Source organism: Dermochelys coriacea, chromosome 3, assembly GCF_009764565.3.
Source record: "Dermochelys coriacea isolate rDerCor1 chromosome 3, rDerCor1.pri.v4, whole genome shotgun sequence".
Classification (NCBI taxonomy): domain Eukaryota; kingdom Metazoa; phylum Chordata; order Testudines; family Dermochelyidae; genus Dermochelys; species Dermochelys coriacea.
The window spans coordinates 2985045-3004897 of record NC_050070.1 but is presented as its reverse complement, the minus strand read 5'-3'; the positions used below and the strand labels follow the sequence as shown (position 1 = coordinate 3004897).

Genomic DNA, 19853 nt, shown 5'->3' with positions numbered 1-19853 from the left:
AACTGTCCCCCTACGGAGCCCCCTCGCGCCGCACGGGAGCATTAGGCTCAGCACTGACAGAGGGGGGAGAGCGCCCCCCTACGGAGCCCCCTGAACTGCCCCCCTATGGAGCCCCCTGAACTGCCCCCCTACGGAGCCCCCTCGCGCAGTACGGGGGCATTGGGCTCAGCACTGACAGCGGGGGGAGAGCGCCCCCCTACGGAGCCCCCTGAACTACCCCCCTACGGACCCCCTCGCACTGCACGGGGGCATTGGGCTCAGCACTGACAGCGGGGGGAGAGCACCCCCTATGGAGCCCCCTTGCGCCACACGGGGGCATTGGGCTCAGCACTGACAGCGGGGGGAGAGCGCCCCCCTATGGAGCCCCCTGAACCGCCCCCCTACGGAGCCCCCTGAACTGCCGCCCTACGGAGCCCCCTCGCGCCGCACGGGGGCAACGGGCTCTGCACTGACAGCGGGGGGAGAGCGCCCCCCTACGGAGCCCCCTGAACCGCCCCCCTACGGAGCCCCCTGAACTGCCCCACTACCGAGCCCAGTCGCGCCGCACGGGGGCATTGGGTTCAGCACTGACAGCAGGGGGAGAGCGCCCCCCTACGGAGCCCCCTGAACCGCCCCCGTACGGAGCCCCCTGAACTGCCCCCCTACGGAGCCCACTCGCGCCGCACGGGGGCAACGGGCTCAGCACTGACAGCGGGGGGAGAGCGCCCCCCTACGGAGCCCCCTGAACTGCCCCTCTACGGAGCCCCCTCGCGCCGCACGGGGGCACTGGGCTCAGCACTGACAGCGGGGGGAGAGCACCCCCTACGGAGCCCCCTAAAGTGACCCCCTACGGGGCCCCCAGAACTGCCCCCCTACGGAGCCCCCTCGAGCTGCACGAGGGCAACGGGCTCAGCACTAACAGCGGGGGGAGAGCGCCCCCCTATGGAGCCCCCTGAACCGCCCCCCTACGGAGCCCCCTGAACTGCCCCCCTACGGAGCCCCCTCGCGCCGCACGGGAGCATTGGGCTCAGAACTGACAGCGGGGGGAGAGCGCCCCCCTACGGAGCCCCCTGAACTGCCCCCCTATGGAGCCCCCTGAACTGCCCCCCAACGGAGCCCCCTCGCGCTGCACGGGAGCATTGGGCTCAGCACTGACAGCGCGGGGAGAGCGCCCCCCTACGGAGCCCCCTGAACTGACCCCCTACGGAGCCCCCTGAACTGCCCCCTTACGGAGGCCCCTCGCGCTGCACGGGGGCATTGGGCTCAGCACTGACAGCGGGGGCACAGCGCACCCCTATGGAGCCCCCTGAACTGCCCCCCTACGGAGCCCTCTCGCCCCGCACGGGGGCACTGGGCTCAGCACTGACAGCCGGGGGAGAGCGCCCCCCTATGGAGCCCCCTGCACCGCCCACCAACGGAGCCCCCTCAACTGCCCCCCTACGGAGCCCCCTCGCGCCGCACGATAGCATTGGGCTCACCACTGACAGCAGGGGGAGAGCGCCCCCCTATGGAGCCCCCTGAACTGCCCCCCTACGGAGCCCCCTGAACTGCCCCCTTACAGAGCCCCCTTGCGCCACACGGGGGCATTGGGCTCGGCACTGACAGCGGGGGGAGAGCGCCCCCCTACGAAGCCCCTGGACTGCCCCCCTATGGAGCACCCTGAACTGCCCCCCTACGGAGCCCCCTCGCGCTGAACGGGGGCATTGGGCTCAGCACTGACAGCGGGGGGAGAGCGCCCCCCTACGGACCCCCTCAGCTGCCCCCCTACGGAGCCCCCTGAACTGCCCCCCTACGGAGCCCCCTCGCGCCGTACGGGGGCATTGGGCTCAGCACTGACAGCGGGGGGAGAGCGCCCCCCCTATGGAGCCCCCTCAACTGCCCCCCTACGGAGCCCCTGAACTGCCCCTCTACGGAGCCCCCTCGCGCCGCACGGGGGCATTGGGCTCAGCACTGACAGCGGGGGGAGAGCGCCCCCCTACGGAGCCCCCTCAACTGCCCCCCACGGAGCCCCCTCAACTGCCCCCCTACGGAGCCCCCTCGCGCTGCACGGGAGCATTGGACTAAGCACTGACAGCGGGGGGAGAGCGCCCCCTATGGAGCCCCCGGAACTGCCCCCCTACGGAGCCCCCTTGCGCCGCACGGGGGCATTGGGCTCAGCACTGACAGCGGGGGGAGAGCGCCCCCCTACGGAGCCCCCTAAACTGCCCCCCTACTAACCCCCTCGCACTGCACGGGGGCATTGGGATCAGCACTGACAGCGGGGGGAGAGCGCCCCCCTACGGAGCCCCCTGAACTGCCCCCCTACGGAGCCCCCTCGCGCTGCACGGGGGCAACGGGCTCAGCACTAACAGCGGGGGGAGAGCACCCCCCTATGGAGCTCCCTGAACCGCCCCCCTACGGAGCCCCTGAACTGCCCCCCTACGGAGCCCCCTCGTGCTGCACGGGGGCATTGGGCTCAGCACTGACAGCGGGGGGAGAGCGCCCCCTACGGAGCCCCTGAACTGCCCCCCTACGGAGCCCCCTAAACTGCCCCCCTACGGAGCCCCCTCGCGCCGCACGGGGACAACGGACTCAGCACTGACAGCGGGAGGAGAGCGCCCCCCTACGGAGCCCCTGAACTGCCCCCCTACGGAGCCCCCTGAACTGCCCCCCTAAGGAACCCCCTCGCGCTGCACGGGGGCATTGGGCTCAGCACTGACAGCAGGGGGAGAGCGCCCCCCTACGGAGCCCCCTGATCTGCCCCTCTACGGAGCCCCCTGAACCGCCCCCCTACGGAGCCCTCTCGCCCCGCACGGGGGCACTGGGCTCAGCACTGACAGCGGGGGGAGAGCGCCCCCCTACGGAGCCCCCTAAACTGCCCCCCTACGGAGCCCCCTGAACTGCCCCCCTACGGAGCCCCCTTGCGCCACACAGGGGAATTGGGCTCAGCACTGACAGCCAGGGGAGAGCGCCCCCCTATGGAGCCCCCTGCACCGCCCACCTACGGAGCCCCCTCAACTGCCCCCCTACGGAGCCCCCTCGCGCCGCACGATAGCATTGGGCTCAGCACTGACAGCAGGGGGAGAGCGCCCCCCTATGGAGCCCCCTGAACCGCCCCCCTACGGAGCCCCCTGAACTGCCCCCTTACAGAGCCCCCTTGCGCCACACGGGGGCATTGGGCTCGGCACTGACAGCGGGGGGAGAGCGCCCCCCTACGAAGGCCCTGAACTGCCCCCCTATGGAGCCCCCTGAACTGCCCCCCTACGGAGCCCCCTCGCGCTGAACGGGGGCATTGGGCTCAGCACTGACAGCGGGGGGAGAGCGCCCCCCTTCGTACCCCCTCAGCTGCCCCCTTACGGAGCCCCCTGAACTGCCCCCCTACGGAGCCCCCTCGCGCCGCACGGGGGCATTGGGGTCAGCACTGACAGCGGGGGGAGAGCGCCCCCCTACGGAGCCCCCTCAACTGCCCCCCTACGGAGCCCCCTGAACTGCCCCCCTACGGAGCCCCCTCGCGCCGCACGGGGGAATTGGGCTCAGCACTGACAGCGGGGGGAGAGCGCCCCCCTACGGAGCCCCCTCAACTGCCCCCCTACGGAGCCCCCTCGCGCTGCACGGGAGCATTGGACTAAGCACTGACAGCGGGGGGAGAGCGCCCCCTATGGAGCCCCCTGAACTGCCCCCTACGGAGCCCCCTTGCGCCGCACGGGGGCATTGGGCTCAGCACTGACAGCGGGGGGAGAGCGCCCCCCAACGTAGCCCCCTAAACTGCCCCCCTACTAACCCCCTCGCACTGCACGGGGGCATTGGGATCAGCACTGACAGCGGGGGAGAGCGCCCCCCTACGGAGCCCCCTGAACTGCCCCCCTACGGAGCCCCCTCGCGCTGCACGGGGGCAACGGGCTCAGCACTAACAGCGGGGGGAGAGCGCCCCCCCTATGGAGCTCCCTGAACCGCCCCCCTACGGAGCCCCCTGAACTGCCCCCCTACGGAGCCCCCTCGCGCTGCACGGGGGCATTGGGCTCAGCACTGACAGCGGGGGGAGAGCGCCCCCCTACGGAGCCCCCTGAATTGCCACCCTACGGAGCCCCCTGAACTGCCCCCCTACGGAGCCCCCTCACGCTGCACGGGAGCATTGGGCTCAGCACTGACAGCGGGGGGAGAGCGCCCCCCTACGGAGCCCCCTGAACTGCCCCCCTATGGAGCCCCCTGAACTGCCCCCCTACGCACCCCGTCGCGCCGCACGGGGGGCATTGGGCTCAGCACTGACAGCGGGGGGAGAGCGCCCCCCTACGGAGCCCCCTGAATTGCCACCCTACGGAGCCCCCTGAACTGCCCCCCTACGGAGCCCCCTCACGCTGCACGGGAGCATTGGGCTCAGCACTGACAGCGGGGGGAGAGCGCCCCCATATGGAGCCCCCTGAACTGCCACCCTACGGAGCCCCCTGAACTGCCCACCTACGGAGCCCCCTCGCGCCGCACGGGGGTATTGGGCTCAGCACTGACAGCGGGGGGAGAGCGCCCCCCTACGGAGCCCCCTAATCTGCCCCCCTACGGACCCCCTCGCACTCACGGAGGCATTGGGCTCAGCACTGACAGCGGGGGGAGAGCACCCCCTACGGAGCCCCCTATAGTGACCCCCTACGGGGACCCCAGAACTGCCCCCCTATGGAGCCCCCTCGAGCTGCACGAGGGCAACGGGCTCAGCACTGACAGCGGGGGGAGAGCACCCCCTACGGAGCCCCCTATAGTGACCCCCTACGGGGCCCCCTGAACTGACCCCCTACGGAGCCCCCTGAACTGCCCCCTTACGGAGCCCCCTCGCGCTGCACGGGGGCATTGGGCTCAGCACTGACAGCGGGGGCACAGCGCACCCCTATGGAGCCCCCTGAACCGCCCCCCTACGGAGCCCCCTCAACTGCCCCCCTACGGAGCCCTCTCGCGCAGCACGGGAGCATTGGGCTCAACAATGACAGCGGGGGTTAGAGCGCCCCCCTATGGAGCCCCCTGAACTCCCCCCCTATGGAGCCCCCTGAACTGCCCCCCTACGGAGCCCCCTCGCGCTGCACGGGAGCATTGGGCTCAGCACTGACAGCGGGGGGAGAGCGCCCCCCTACGGAGCCCCCTGAACTGCCCCCCTTCGGAGCCCCCTCGCGCCGCACGGGGGCATTGGGCTCAGCACTGACAGCGGGGGGAGAGCGCCCCCTATGGAGCCCCCTGAACTGCCCCCCTACGGAGCCCCCTGAACTGCCCCACTACGGAGCCCCCTCGCGCAGCACGGGGGCATTGGGCTCAGCAATGACAGCGGGGGGAGAGCGCCCCCCTACGTAGCCCCCTCAACTGCCCCCCTACAGACCCCCTCGCACTGCACGGGGGCATTGGGCTCAGCACTGACAACGGGGGCAGAGCGCCCCCATATGGAGCCCCCTGAACTGCCCCCCTACGGAGCCCCCTCAACTGCCCCCCTACGGAGCCCCCTCGCGCCGCACGGGGGCACTGGGCTCATCACTGACAGCGGGGGGAGAGCGCCCCCCTACGGAGCCCCCTGATTTGCCCGCCTACGGAGCCCCCTGAACTGCCCCCCTACGGAGCCCCCTCGCGCCGCACGGGGGCACTGGGCTCAGCACTGACAGCGGGGGGAGAGCGCCCCCTTATGGAGCCCCCTGAACTGCCCCCCTACGGAGCACCCTGAACTGCCCCCTTAAAGAGCCCCCTTGCGCGACACGGGGGCATTGGGCTCAGCACTGACAGTGGGGGGAGAGCGTCCCCCTACGGACCCCCCTGAACTGCTCCCCTACGGAGCCCTCTCGCCCCGAACGGGGGCACTGGGCTCAGCACTGACAGCCGGGGGAGAGCGCCCCCCTATGGAGCCCCCTGAACCGCCCCCCTATGGAGCCCCCTCAACTGCCCCCTACGGAGCCCCCTCACGCCGCACGGGAGCATTGGGCTCAGCACTGACAGCGGGGGGAGAGCGCCCCCCTAAGGAGCCCCCTGAACTTCCCCCCTATGGAGCCCCCTGAACTGCCCCCCTATGGCGCCCCCTCGCACTGTACGGGGGCATTGGGCTCAGCACTGACAGCGGGGGGAGAGCGCCCCCCTTACGGAGCCCCCTGAACTGCCCCCCTACGTAGCCCCCTCGCGCTGCACGGGGGAACGGGCTCAGCACTAACACCGGGGGGAGAGTGCCCCCCTATGGAGCCCCCTGAACCGCCCCCCTACGGAGCCCCCTGAACTGCCCCCCTACGGAGCCCCCTGAACTGCTCCCCACGGAGCCCCCTCGTGCCGCACGGGGGCACTGGGCTCAGCACTGACAGCGGGGGGAGAGCGCCCCCCTACGGAGCCCCCTGAACTGCCCCCCTACGGAGCCCCCTGAACTGCCTCCTTACGGAGCCCCCTTGCGCCACACGGGGGCATTGGGCTCAGCACTGACAGCGGGGGGAGAGCGCCCCCCTATGGAGCCCACTGAACCGCCCCCCTACGGAGCCCCCTGAACTGCCCCCCTACGGAGCCCCCTCGCGCCGCACGGGGGCATTGGGCTCAGCACTGACAGCAGGGGGAGAGCGCCCTCCTACGGAGCCCCCTGAACTGCCCCCCTACAGAGCCCCCTCGCGCCGCACGGGGGCATTGGGCTCAGCACTGACAGCGGGGGGAGAGCGCCCCCCTTCGGAGCCCCCTGAACTGCCCCCCTACAGAGCCCCCTCGCGCCGCACGGGGGCATTGGGCTCAGCACTGACAGCGGGGGGAGAGCGCCCCCCTACGGAGCCCCCTGAACTGCCCCCTTACGGAGCCCCCTCGCGCCGCACGGGGGCACTGGGGTCAGCACTGACAGCGGGGGGAGAGCTCCCCCGTACGGAGCCCCCTGAACTGCCCCCCTACGGAGCCCCCTCGCGCCGCACGGGGGCACTGGGGTCAGCACTGACAGCGGGGGGAGAGCGCCCCCCTATGGAGCTCCCTGAACTGCCCCCCTACGGAGCCCCCTGAACTGCCCCCCTACGGAGCCCCCTCGCGCCACACGGGGTACTGGGCTCAGCACTGACAGCGGGGGGAGAGCGCCCCCTATGGAGCCCCCTGAACCGCTCCCCTACGGAGCCCCCTGTACTGCCCCCCTACGGAACCCCCTCGCGCTGCACGGGGGCATTGGGCTCAGCACTGACAGCAGGGGGAGAGCGCCCCCCTATGGAGCCCCCTGAACTGCCCCCCTACGGAGCCCCCTCGCGCCGCACGGGGGCACTGGGCTCAGTACTGACAGTCGGTGGAGAGCGCCCCCCTATGGAGCCCCGTGAACTGCCCCTCTACGGAGCCCCCTGAACTGCCCCCCTACGGAGCCCCCTAGCGCCGCACGGGGGCATTGGGCTCAGCACTGACAGCAGGGGGAGAGCGCCCCCCTACGGAGCCCCCTGAACTGCCCCACTACGGAGCCCTCTCGCCCCGCACGGGGACAACGCGCTCAGCACTGACAGTGGGGGGAGAGCGCCCCCCTACGGAGCCCCCTGATCTGCCCCTCTACGGAGCCCCCTGAACTGCCCCCCTACGGAGCCCCCTCGCGCCACACAGGGGCATTGGGCTCAGCACTGACAGCGGGGGGAGAGCGCCCCCCTACGGAGCCCCCTTGCACCGCACGGGGGCATTGTGCTCAGCACTGACACCGGGGGGAGAGCGCATCCCTACGGAGCCCCCTGAACTGCCCCCCTACGGAGCCCCCTGAACTGCCCCACTACGGAGCCGCCTCGCGTCGCACGGGGGCACTGGGCTCAGCACTGAGAGCGGGGGGAGAGCGCCCCCCTATGGAGCCCCCGAACCGCCTCCCGACGGAGCCCCCTGAACTGCCCCCCTACGGAGCCCCCTCGCGCTGCACGGGGTTACTGGGCTCAGCACTGACAGCAGGTGGAGAGCGCCCCCCTACGGAGCCCCCTTGCTCCACACTGGGGCATTGGGCTCAGCATTGACAGCAGGGGGAGAGCGCCCTCCTACGGAGCCCCCTCACGCTGCACGGGGGCACTGGGCTCAGCACTGACAACCGGGGGAGAGCGCCCCCCTATGGAGCCCCCTGAAGTGCCCCCCTACAGAGCCCCCTGAACTGCCCCCTTACAGAGCCCCCTTGCGCCACACGGGGGCATTGGGCTCAGCACTGACAGCGGGGGGAGAGCGCCCCCTTGGAGCCCCCTGAACTGACCCCCTACGGAGCCCCCTGAACTGCCCCCCTACGGAGCCCCCTCGCGCCGCACGGGGGCATTGGGCTCAGCACTGACAGCGGGGGGAGAGCGCCCCCCTACGGAGCCCCCTGAACTGCCCCCCTACGGACTCCCTCGCACTGTACGGGGGCATTGGGCTCAGCACTGACAGCGGGGGGAGAGCGCCCCCCTTACGGAGCCCCCTGAACTGCCCCCCTACGTAGCCCCCTCGCGCTGCACGGGGGAACGGGCTCAGCACTAACACCGGGGGGAGAGTGCCCCCCTATGGAGCCCCCTGAACCGCCCCCCTACGGAGCCCCCTGAACTGCCCCCCTACGGAGCCCCCTCGCGCCGCACGGGAGCATTGGGCTCAGCACTGACAGTGGGGGGAGAGCGCCCCCCGAAGGAGCCCCCTGAACTTCCCCCCTATGGAGCCCCCTGAACTGCCCCCCCTATGGCGCCCCCCTCGCGCCGCACGGGGGCATTGGGCTCAGCACTGACAGCGGGGGGAGAGCGCCCCCCTATGGAGCCCCCTGAACTGCCCCCCTACGGAGTCCCCTGAACTTCCCCCCTACGGAGCCCCCTCACGCCGCACGGGGGCACTGGACTCAGCACTGACAGCAGGGGGAGAGTGCCCCCCTATGGAGCCCCCTGAACCGCCCCCCTACGGAGCCCCCTGAACTGCCCCCCTACGGAGCCCCCTCGCGCCGCACGGGAGCATTGGGCTCAGCACTGACAGTGGGGGAAGAGCGCCCCCCTAAGGAGCCCCCTGAACTTCCCCCCTATGGAGCCCCCTGAACTGCCCCCCTATGGCGCCCCCTCGCGCCGCACGGGGGCATTGGGCTCAGCACTGACAGCGGGGGGAGAGCGCCCCCCTATGGAGCCCCCTGAACTGCCCCCCTACGGAGTCCCCTGAACTTCCCCCCTACGGAGCCCCCTCACGCCGCACGGGGGCACTGGACTCAGCACTGACAGCAGGGGGAGAGCGCCCCCCTATGGAGCCCCTTTGCGCCACACAGGGGCATTGGGCTCAGCACTGACAGCAGGGGGAGAGCGCCCCCTTGCGGAGCCCCCTGAACTGCCCCCTTACGGAGCCCCCTCGCGCCGCACGGGGGCACTGGGCTCAGCACTGACAGCGGGGGGAGAGCGCCCCCCTACGGAGCCCCCTGAACTGCCCCCCTACGGAGCCCCCTCGCGCCGCACGGGGGCACTGGGCTCAGCACTGACAGCGGGGGGAGAGCGCCCCCCTACGGAGCCCCCTGAACTGCCCCCCTACGGAGCCCCCTCGCGCTGCACGGGGGCACTGGGCTCAGCACTGACAGTGGGGGGAGAGCGCCCCCCTATGGAGCCCCCTGAACTGCCCCCCTACGGAGCCCCCTGAACTGCCCCCCTACGGAGCCCCCTCGCGCCGCATGAGGGCACTGGGCTCAGCACTGACAGCGGGGGGAGAGCGCCCCCCTATGGAGCCCCCTGAACCGCTCCCCTACGGAGCCCCCTGTACTGCCCCCCTACGGAGCCCCCTCACGCTGCACGGGGGCATTGGGCTCAGCACTGACAGCAGGGGGAGAGCACCCCCCTACGGAGCCCCCTGAACTGCCCCACTACGGAGCCCTCTCGCCCCGCACGGGGACAACGGGCTCAGCACTGACAGCGGGGGGAGAGCGCCCCCCTACGGAGCCCCCTGATCTGCCCCTCTACGGAGCCCCCTGAACTGCCCCCCTACGGAGCCCCCTAGCGCCGCACGGGGGCACTGGGCTCAGCACTGACCGCGGGGGGAGAGCGCCCCCCTACGGAGCCCCCTCGCGCCACACAGGGGCATTGGGCTCAGCACTGACAGCGGGGGCAGAGCGCCCCCCTACGGAGCCTCCTTTTGCCGCACGGGGGCATTGGGCTCAGCACTGACAGCGGGGGGAGAGCGCCCCCCCTACGGAGCCCCCTGAACTGCCCTCCCACGGAGCCCTCTCGCCCCGCACGGGGGCACTGGGCTCAGCACTGACAGCGGGGGGAGAGCGCCCCCTACTGTGCCATCCCCCCCGTTGCAGCACAGCGCCCCCTCGCGCCGCACGGGGACATTGGTTCTGTATCTACTCCGAGAGGAGACTGCGCCCTCACTTGCACCGCCAGCATTTTTCTGCAGAGTCCAGTTCGTCCAGCCCCAGGGCTGACGAGACCCAGATCTCAAGCCCAGTTGGGTGGAAGAGCCCAAAGCCTGAAGCAGGGGCTCGGAAAAGGGGTAAGAAATCAAGCAGTCCTGAGAAAATGTGTTGTTGAGGCTTTGTATGTGCGCGCAAACACACACATACACACACACACACACACACACAAAGCAAGTGCGAGGTGAAGCCAGGGTCGTCAGCAGCACATCTTGAAAAGCGCAGCTTCCCTTCCAGGCTCCGCTGTGCAGCTCGCAGTTGGTGCAGATAATGCTGCTATCATGGTACAATGTTGTCAGGGCCACCCCCATTCACTGGGCCCAAAGCTGAGCTTAGTTTTCTCTCCATCCTCTCCAAGGTACTTAGCTGGGCCCCGTCCCCTCAGGACCTCCCATTCATTAATATATTTATCTCCCACCCTGTAAAGCTGGGTGGTGCAGATACTGAATGGAAGCCCAGGGAGAGTAAGTGACGTGACCAAGGTCCTACAGGAAGCCTGTGCCAGAGGAGGGACTTGAAGCAGGTCTCTGGTGTCCTCAGTGCAGACCCTAATCACTGCACTTCTGGAGCAACTCAGGTAACCCTGACTGGAAGAGACCCAGTTACTAACAAAGACATCTGGGAATAAGCCTGCCCTCCCCGCCCCCCGCCTAGGAAAACACAGCCCACGCCTCCCCCCACCAGGGACATTGGGACCATCCTGCCACTGCTGGAATGAGGGGGCACCTTAACAGTAAGCAAAAGATCCCCCTGCCCCGACCCTGGGGCAGACGGACTAGGTGGGACCTAACAGGCCTTCCTCTCCCTAAGGACTAAGGCTTCTCAAGCGTCTGTGTGTCCATCCAGCCTGCTGTCTTCCTGCTCTCAACCCACCAACTGCCCCAACGCCCGAGTTGTGCTTTCTGGGGAGTGGCTGGGACACACTCGGGGTCAGGACTCTGTCTGTCCCCAGGTCACGAGTGACACCGCAGAGGCGATCGACGCTGGGAGACTCACTGGAAACCACGTCACCTTTTCCCCGCACTGACTGGTCCGGTTTAAAAGCTCAGCAGGCAACTCATTTGGGAACAAAGGGGCAGAACTCAGCGTGGTTCACCCAGGGCTCTGCCCATCCCCCTTTTCTCCCCACCTTCCCATCCTCTGCTCTGTTCTGAGCCCTTGGCTGTCTGGTCCATGGCCTCCCAAATGCCCCCGTCGGGACCAGCATGTGGGATGCCAGGGCCGCGGCTCTCCAAGCAGCCTGTGCCAGGGGTGGGCGGCCGGCAGGGAGCCCTCCCCGAATGTTGTTCTATGAACCTCAGCAACAGTTACTAGGGAAAAGCTGCAAAGATCCAAGGACTTGAAATCCAACCAGCCCCTTCTGGCAGCTGCTGGCAAGCGGGCCTGGGCCGCAAAGACAGTCCCTTTGTGTCGCTCCTGCTGCTGCCCGGAGGGAGAACGCACACGGAAAGCCATCGCAACTGTGTGTGCTCTCGCTGGCTGTGCGCGGTGTGTGCCGGGGCTCACACGGCCCAGCCTGCTCAAGGACACGCAGCCGGGGGCGACGGGGATTTCGAGGCTCACGTTCTAGGTGCCTTGCAAGCAGACAGCTCCTGGGAAGTTGAGGGAGACCAGGAAGAACTACAGAAAAGAGCTGGGGCTGGAGGGGCTGCGTCCTGGGGAGGGAGAATGGCTGATTGGGGGAAGAGACCCCAGTGGCCTGCTAGCAGCCTGCAAGTATTTGGAGGGTGTAGCACCCCGGAGCGAGGGGGATATTTCGGGTGCTACACAGGTGGGAAAGGGGCAAGTGTAGTGGGATGAAGCTGAGTTACTCTGTCCAGACTGGTTCACCCAGGACCCCAGGCAGCACTGCTCCTAGTCCAGGATTGTCTTACAGATCGTCATAGATTTTAAAGCAAGTCCCCCAAAGCTGCCTCCTCAGTACATCTAAGGAGATTGATCTGTTACTGGGTGCGAAGCCTTTCCGTAGGCAGACTCCCAGCTCCGGAGCCAGGACACTCCCGGCCACCTCCCCTCCCTGGTACTGCTCCAAGAAGCTGGACCGCAGCAGCCCCAGCCCCCGGCTTCCAAGAGGAAGTGGAAATCGATCCAGCAATAAACTGGTAACATGACAGTTTGTAACACAGGCAGAGCCTCCATAATTAGCTCATCCCCGAGCACCTGGGGCCCGCAGGAGTTCCTGTCGAGCGGCCGACAGCCAGCCTGGAAAGGGGAGGGATACAACCTCATCCTTCTACTGCAGGGGTGGCAACCTGAGCCTGAGAGGGAGCCAGAATTTACCAGTGTACATTGCCAAAGAGCCCCAGTAATACGTCAGCAGCCCCCCATCTGCTCCTCCCCTCCAGCCCGCAGCACCTCCCGCCCACTGGCAGCCCTGCTGATCAGCACCTCCCCCTCCCTCCCTGCACCAACTGATCAGCTGTTTTGTGGCGTGCAGGAGGCTCTGGGGGGGGAGTGGGGAGGAGCGAGGGCACAGCCGGCTCAGGGGAGGGGGCGGGAAGGGGTGGAGGGGGGACAGGGCCTGTGGCACAGCCAGGGGTTGAGCAGCGAGCACCCCCCGGCACATTGGAAAGTTGGCGCCTGTAGCTCCAGCCCCAGAGTCGGTGCCTATACAAGGAGCCGCATATTAACATCTGAAGAGCCGCATGGGGCTCTGGAGCCCCAGGGTGGCCACCCCTGGTCTACTGCGAAGAGCACAAGTCCCTAGCGCTAGCGGTGGCACAGCTTTTGTCCTGTCTGTGGGCTGCAGCCACTAGAGAGCAATACCGTCACCCGCGCATAAGTTATTTGTGTATGACCCCAGCAGGGTTTACATCTAAAGTTTAACGGTGCTGGGGACAAGAACCCTGTAAAACCCACCTACCTTCCCCCTCGTAGGGCCGGATCAAAAGCTGGCTGGCCTCAATGGGGGGCTTTCCAATGAACTATGGAGCAGGCCCTTTGGGCCCAACCCGTCCCAGTGCCGAGTGCCCCCAAAGGCTGCTCTGCACCTTGCAGGATCCAAAAGAAGGGAACTCTTGCCTTGCCCCTCTGTGCCTGATGGCGGGCCAGCGTTTGGAGTGAGTTCCAGTCAGCCGCGCCTGTGGAAACCCTCCAAAGACAGCCAGTGAAGGGGACAGGGCTGCCCTGCAGAGCCCCCTGCTGGCCATGCATGTGCTGCAGGCCCTCCCTGCCTCAACTTCCTCCACTGAGGAGGGTCCCTTCCCCCCCCCGCCTTCCCCACACAGGGTGGGGTCTGTGCCAGCACTTAGCCCCGAGGCCTGGGGCCATTCTTCCAGTTTGGATCAATGTGGCTGCGGTGCTCAGGGGTATGAAACCCGCACCCCGTGATGCCGCCCTCACCCCCCAGGGTAGACAGGGCTCGGTCAGTGGACGAATACTTCTGCCCACCAAGCTATTGCCTCTTAGCTGCTGGGTTACTTACAGGGACGGAAACACCCTGCCGGCGCTGTCGGAAACGTCCACACAATGGTGCCAACGGAGCCTTGGCGCACCCATAGCATACGCATGGCCTGAGTCCTCACAGCCTGTTTGCGAGGCCCCAGTTTTCAGGCTGCCACTGGACCCCAATTAGTCCAGCCCCCCTTAGGCTGGGAGACAGGGGCACTGGAATGGGGGGGGGCTTTACCCTCCCACTTTTTACCGGCCCTAAGGGCGAGCGATGGGGGGAGGGGAGGAGAGGAGCGAGTGGGGAGGGGTTTGATGGGAAGAGGTGGGGAGTGGTCTTGGGGAAAGGGGTGTTGCAGGGCCGGGGTCTTGAGGGGCTGTGCAGCACAGCATGGGGTGGGCACGGGCACCCATGGCACTCCCCACACACTTTTAGGGTGCTTCCGCCTCTCCTGCTGAGAGAAAGCTAATTATGGTCCAGGTGAGACTGAGCAAACAGAGATGGCAAGCCCCAGAGCTCCTGGCCCTTAAAGAGGCAGGCTAGCCTGTTCCACAGCGTGTGAAGGAGCAGGGGGCCAATGGAGGCAGAGCAGGTCCCTGAGGACCTACCCCTCAGCAGTGGAGCGATGTCAATGTAAATGTTAAGTGTAGGCCGGGTCCTAGTTTGGGAGAGGAACGGCAGGAGAGCTAATAACTGATGACATCAAGAAGGCCGAGGTGTTTAATGCCTTTAGTCTTCACTCAAAGGTTAATGGTGACCAGATATTCAACACAATTAATATTAATGACAAGGGGAAGGAAGGAAGCTAAACTAGGGAAAGATCAGGTTAAAGGAGATATAGATACATTCAATGGATTCAAGTCAGCAGGGCCTGATGAAATTCATCCCAGGGAACTAAAGAAAGGAGCTGAAGCAATCTCGGAACCATTTGCAATTATCTTTGAGAACTGCTGAAGGACGGGTGAGGTCCCAGAGAACTGGAGAAGGGCAAACACAGGACCTGTCTTTAAAAACAGGAACAAAGAGGACCTGGGGAATTACAGACCAGGCAGCTAACTTCAATACCTGGAAAGATACTGGAACAAATTTTAAACAATCCGTTTGTAAGCACCTGGACGATAATTGGGTGATAAGGAACATCCATCATGGATTTGCCAAGTACAAATCATGCCAAATCAACCTAATTTCCTTCTTTGACAGGGTTACTGGCCTAGTGGCCAGGGAAAGCGGTAGATGTGATAGATCTTGATTTAAGTGAGGCTTTTCACTCTGTCCCACGTGACATTCTCATGAGCAAACTAGGGAAACGTGGGCTAGATGATATTACTATAAGGTGGGTGCACAACTGGTTGACCGGACTCAAAGAGTAGTTATCATTGGTTCCAGGCCCATTGACAGCAATTCTGGGCCCCAGGGCAGAACAGTCAATGGGCTTCCATGCGCAGATGCTGACATTTGGGCGGTGCTGGACGTGCTCTTCTGGCACGGCCAGGGCTTCCACATGCCCGCCCGGTAGGGTGCCAACTGTCTAATCGCACAAATCCAAAGACCCTTGCCCTGCTTATTGCCCTGCCCCTTCCCTGAAATCATGCCCCTGCCCCTTCTCTGAGGCCCCACCCTCTGCTCATGCCATCCCCCTTCCCTCTGTCGCTCACTCTCCCCCACTCTCACTCACTTTCACCAGGCTGGAGTGGGGGGTTAGGGTGTGAGAGGGGGGGCAGGGTTTGGGCTCTGGGAGGCAGTATGGGTGTGGGAGGGGGTAAGGGGTTGGGCTCTGGGAGGGAGTTTGGGTGTGGGATGCGGGCTCTGGGAGGGAGTTTGGGAGCAGGTTCTAGGCTGGGGAAGGGAGTTGGGGTTCAGGAGGGGATCGGGGGTAGGTGCTTACCTCGGGCGGCTCCCGAAAGCGACTGGCTCACCCCTCTGGCAGTTGCTCCCAGGCGGGGGGGGCCCAAAGGGTCTCCACACACCACTGCCTGCAGGCACCGCCCCCGCAGCTCCCATTGGCTACAGGACATGCCAGCCACTTCCGGGAGCAGCGCGGCGTGCGGGTGGACAGGAAGCCTGCCTTAACCCCACTGCACTGCTGGCAGCAGCAGCCAGGGACCCCCAGGCCCTTTTAAATCACCCGGGCCCCTGGGCAATTGTTTCCCTGTCCAACTGGGAGATCGTATCTAGTGGGGCTCCACAGGGATCAGTCCTGGGCTCAGCACTAGTCAATATTTTCGTTAATGACTGGACAATGGAGTGCAGAGCACACACATCAAATTTACAGATGATGCCAAGTTGGGAGGCACTGCAAGCACTCTGGAGGACAGAGTTAGAATTCGAAATGACCTCGACAAACTGGAGCATTGGTCTGAAATCAACCTGATGAAATTCAATAAAGACAAATGCAAAGTACTACACTTAGGAAGGAAAAATCAAAACAATATGGGGAACAACTGGCTAGGCAGTAACACTGCTGAACAGGATCTGGGGGTTACAGTGGATCACAAATTGAATATGAGCCAACCAATGTGATGCAGTTGCAATAAAGGCTAATAACATTCTGGGGTGTATTATCAGGAGTGGCGTATGTAAGACACGGGAGGTAATTTGTCCTGCTCTACTCAGCACTGGGGAGGCCTGAGCTGGAGCCCTGTGTCCAGTTCTGGGCCCTGCATGTTAGGAAAGATGTGGACAAATTGGAGCGAGTCCAGAGAAGAGAAACAAAACTAATAAAAGGTCTAGAAAACCTACCCTCTGAGGAAAGGTTAAAAAACGGGGCATGTGTAGTGCTGAGAAAGGAAGACTAAGGGGGAACCTGATAAGTCTTCAGATACGTTAAGGGCTGTTATAAAAAGCATCTGATGAAGTGGTTTTTTTACCCACAAAAGCTTATGCCCAAATAAATCTGTCTTTAAGGTGCCACTGGACTCCATGTTGTTTTTGTGGATACAGACTAACATGGCTACCCCCGATATAGAAAGGATGACAATCAAGTTTTCTCCGTGTCCACTGAAGGAAGGACAAGAAGAAATGGGCTTAATCTGAAGCAAGGGAGATTTTCGTTAGATAGCAGAAAAAACTTTGCAAGTATAAAGTTAGCTAAGCCCTGGCATCCTCTTCCCAGGGACGTTGTGGGATCCCCGTCACTGGAGGTGTTTAAGAACTGATTGGACGGACGCCTGTCAGGGCTGGTCTAGGTTTACTTGGCCCTGCCTCAGCATTGGGGCTGGACTAGATGACCTCTCGAGGTCCCTTCCAGCCCCACATTTCTAGGATTCTACAACTCTGCTTGCAGAACCTTTATTACAGGCGCTTACAAACAGGAAGGAACGAGCCCTGCTCGTCTCAGATTCCAGGTGGGGTTTGTAGGCCTGGCACCAGGAAGAAACACCCACAGCTTCTTACTTGTAACCCGGGCGCGTCTGACACGAAGCGTGTGGCCCCACAGCGCCGTTGCTGGGTCACTTTCAGAGGAGCACGTCCCATGTAAGAACTCCAGGAGTTTGTCCAGCTGAGTTTGAATTTGGCAGTTAATAAAATTCCAGCCAATCAACAGAGCTCTGGTACCAGGCGTCTAACTCATCAGCGAGAGAGATGGGCACTATAATCCCGGCTCTTTGAGGGGGAAGCTCAGCTGAAAGTTTGCCTTAATGCAGCCATGGTTCTTGTAAGCCTCGGGGGACTGGATTCTCTTATGTGGACCAGAGAAGAGGGCAAGCTGCTTCAACTCCCACTCAAACATGCTATGCCGGACTGGACAATTCCCCAGAGCTCAGCGGCACAGCTGTGATACCAGGCAGCCACTGGGCCTAGTGAGGAACATCCCAGCCCAGTGACTTTCAGTGTAACTTAGAAAAATCTCATGCAGACTTGAGCTCTGGGATGAAAACATGTATAGCCATGAAACTAGGACCAGTGGGGGGCGGGGCCTGGGCCAGAGCACAGGGAAGAAAACCCTAGACAAGTCTCAAAGCTCAGCAGGGACATGCTAGATTCACCTGTCTCCAACTTCCATTGCTCCAGCCAAGCGACGTCCCCTGGGAGTGGGAGACGGGGGCTAACCCTGAGAAGTTAGGAGCTGGAAAAGCCCCACTGGACCATCCAGCCCATCCCACTCCTGCTCAAGCAGGTCGCATTGCTCCTATGAGTCTCTTCTCCAGGGCTCAGCTCAATTAAGCTTTAAGTGATGGAGCAAGGGGGCTCACACTATGTCGCTGGACACTCTGTTCCATAGGAGATCATTCCTGGGCTCCAGCCTGAAATCCCCTTGGCTTATTTCCTTCTCCATTCTCCTAACTCCAATCCCTCAGAGCCGACTGGCCGTCCCTCCTCTGCCCCATAGACTGGTGGGGATTGTTTATTACCAACTGGCATCTGTGCCCTCCCCCAGGCTCTCCTGAGGATCGCAGACAAAAGGGACACAAGCCATTATCCGGAGCTGGCTTTAGAGGCAAGTCAGTCACAAGGAAAAAGAAAACCTGGCAGCCAAGTGCTCTAGAGAGGAGAAACCCAACAGCCCCACAGCCCGCTCTGCCCCTCAGCGGCCCCTCCCCGGGCTGGCAAAGAAAGGGGCTTGGAAAACTCCTGCCCATTATTGTCAGCGACGCAGCCTTGTATGAAACCCATGAAGCACATTATCTGCTCTGTACATTTCTCAAAGGTCTCTGCATGATCCAGTCTGAGCCGAGCCCCTCCGAGCTGCACCGTCCCAGGGCTAGTTCTGCACACGGACACGCATGCACAACACCCGGGGACACACGCATGGACGGGGACACACACCCACGCCAGAGCCCCACAGCCACCCTGGAAACTCACACAGCCTACAAAGCTGCGGCCCCAGGATGGGTTTGGGCTGGAAGTTGCTCTGTGGCCGAGGAACATGGGACAAGCCAGCCCAGGGACCCAGCCAGCCCCTGTCCTGTCCATGGCTAGGGCTCCTAGTGGCTGTGGCAGTGCAAGTAAATAATAATACTGTAGGTCCTGCATTGCTGGGGGCGGGACTGGGACTCCCCTCCGCCCAGACAAGGGGAGTTTCCAGAGCCCCCCCTTTTCAGATGTCCCCTCCCCCCAGGAGAGCACCCTCTGGTGCTCTGAGCTGCTCTGGGGGAGCCCTGCAGGCAGGACTGGGGCTGGCCATGCCCGGCTGCTCCGGGGCCCCGGGAAGTTGGGGGGCGAGGTGTCTGCGCTCCGGGGCCAGAGTCTTTCCGCTTCCCCGGGCAGAGCCCCGGCCCCATTCACACGGGCAGGACCGGCGCTGCCATTAGCATTCAGGGCAGCGCCTGCCGCTGGCACAGCCCCCTTCTCCCGGCCCGCTCGCAGCACCCGAGCCGGGCAGCCAGCCACGGCCCCCGCCCGGGGCTGTCCCCCCACCCCGGCCCCCAGGAGCTGCGCAGGGGGCGCAGCAACAACCCCCAGCGCTTCCCATGGAGCGGGGCGGGGACAGTCAAGGGGATCGGGGTCAGGAGAGAGGGCTGGGGGGTGGGAGAAGATGGCAGGGGGCGGAGGGGGGTCTTCTTCTTTGTAAATTTCCCCAGTGAAATCTCCTAGAAACTTTGCCGCGACGCTGGCCCCGATCCTGTCCCCGCCTCTCGTCCGGCCCCGATCCTGCCCCCGGGCCCCGGCCCGCCCCTCACCTGGCCCCAGGCGCACCAGCGTGGGCAGGCGGCACTTGCTGACGATCGCATCCAGGGGCAGCGCCCCCGAGCTCCAGCTGATCTGGGCGAGCCCGGCGGCCACTTTCTCCATCGCTCTCCGGCAGCCGCATCGCCCCTGGCCGGGCTCAGGCGCGGGGGCCCCGGGGGGCGGCCGGGCTGGGCGCCGGCGGCAGCAGCCCGGCCGGGCGCAGCATCAGCACCAGGGCGGCGGGGGGGACTCCGGGGCCGCGGCTCCCGCCCTCACCGCGCGGGGTCCGGGCTCCGGCTGTAACCCGAGCGGGAGCGGCCCGCCCCCAGCCCCGCCCCCCATGCCCCCCCCCCGAGCTCCGCCCCACATTGCCCCCAACCCCCGCCCCCAGCCCGAGGACTCCCCTGCCCCCGCCCCCCCTACAGCCCCCAGCCCAGCCCATCTCCTCTTCCCAACCCACCCCGTCCACCCCGTCTGGGGATTCTCCCCCCCCAACCCTGCCCCTGCCCCCCCAGAGAGTATCCCCCCGCACCCCTCCAGTCCCCGCCCAAAGATTCCCCTTCCCCCCCACAGCCC

The 19853-nt window shown here is 65.2% G+C and overlaps 1 protein-coding gene across 1 annotated transcript in view; it reads right to left on the bottom strand.

Moving 5' to 3' along the window:
- GAREM2 (GRB2 associated regulator of MAPK1 subtype 2) overlaps nucleotides 1–19436 on the bottom strand; it is a 58632-nt gene extending 39196 nt beyond the window's left edge. Inside the window, exon 1 of the mRNA XM_038396345.2 lies at nucleotides 19289–19436. Within this exon, the coding sequence (XP_038252273.1) occupies nucleotides 19289–19400 (112 nt within the window). The 5' untranslated portion in view covers nucleotides 19401–19436. The remainder of the gene's footprint in view (nucleotides 1–19288) is intronic.
- Between the last annotated feature and the right edge of the window lie 417 nt (nucleotides 19437–19853).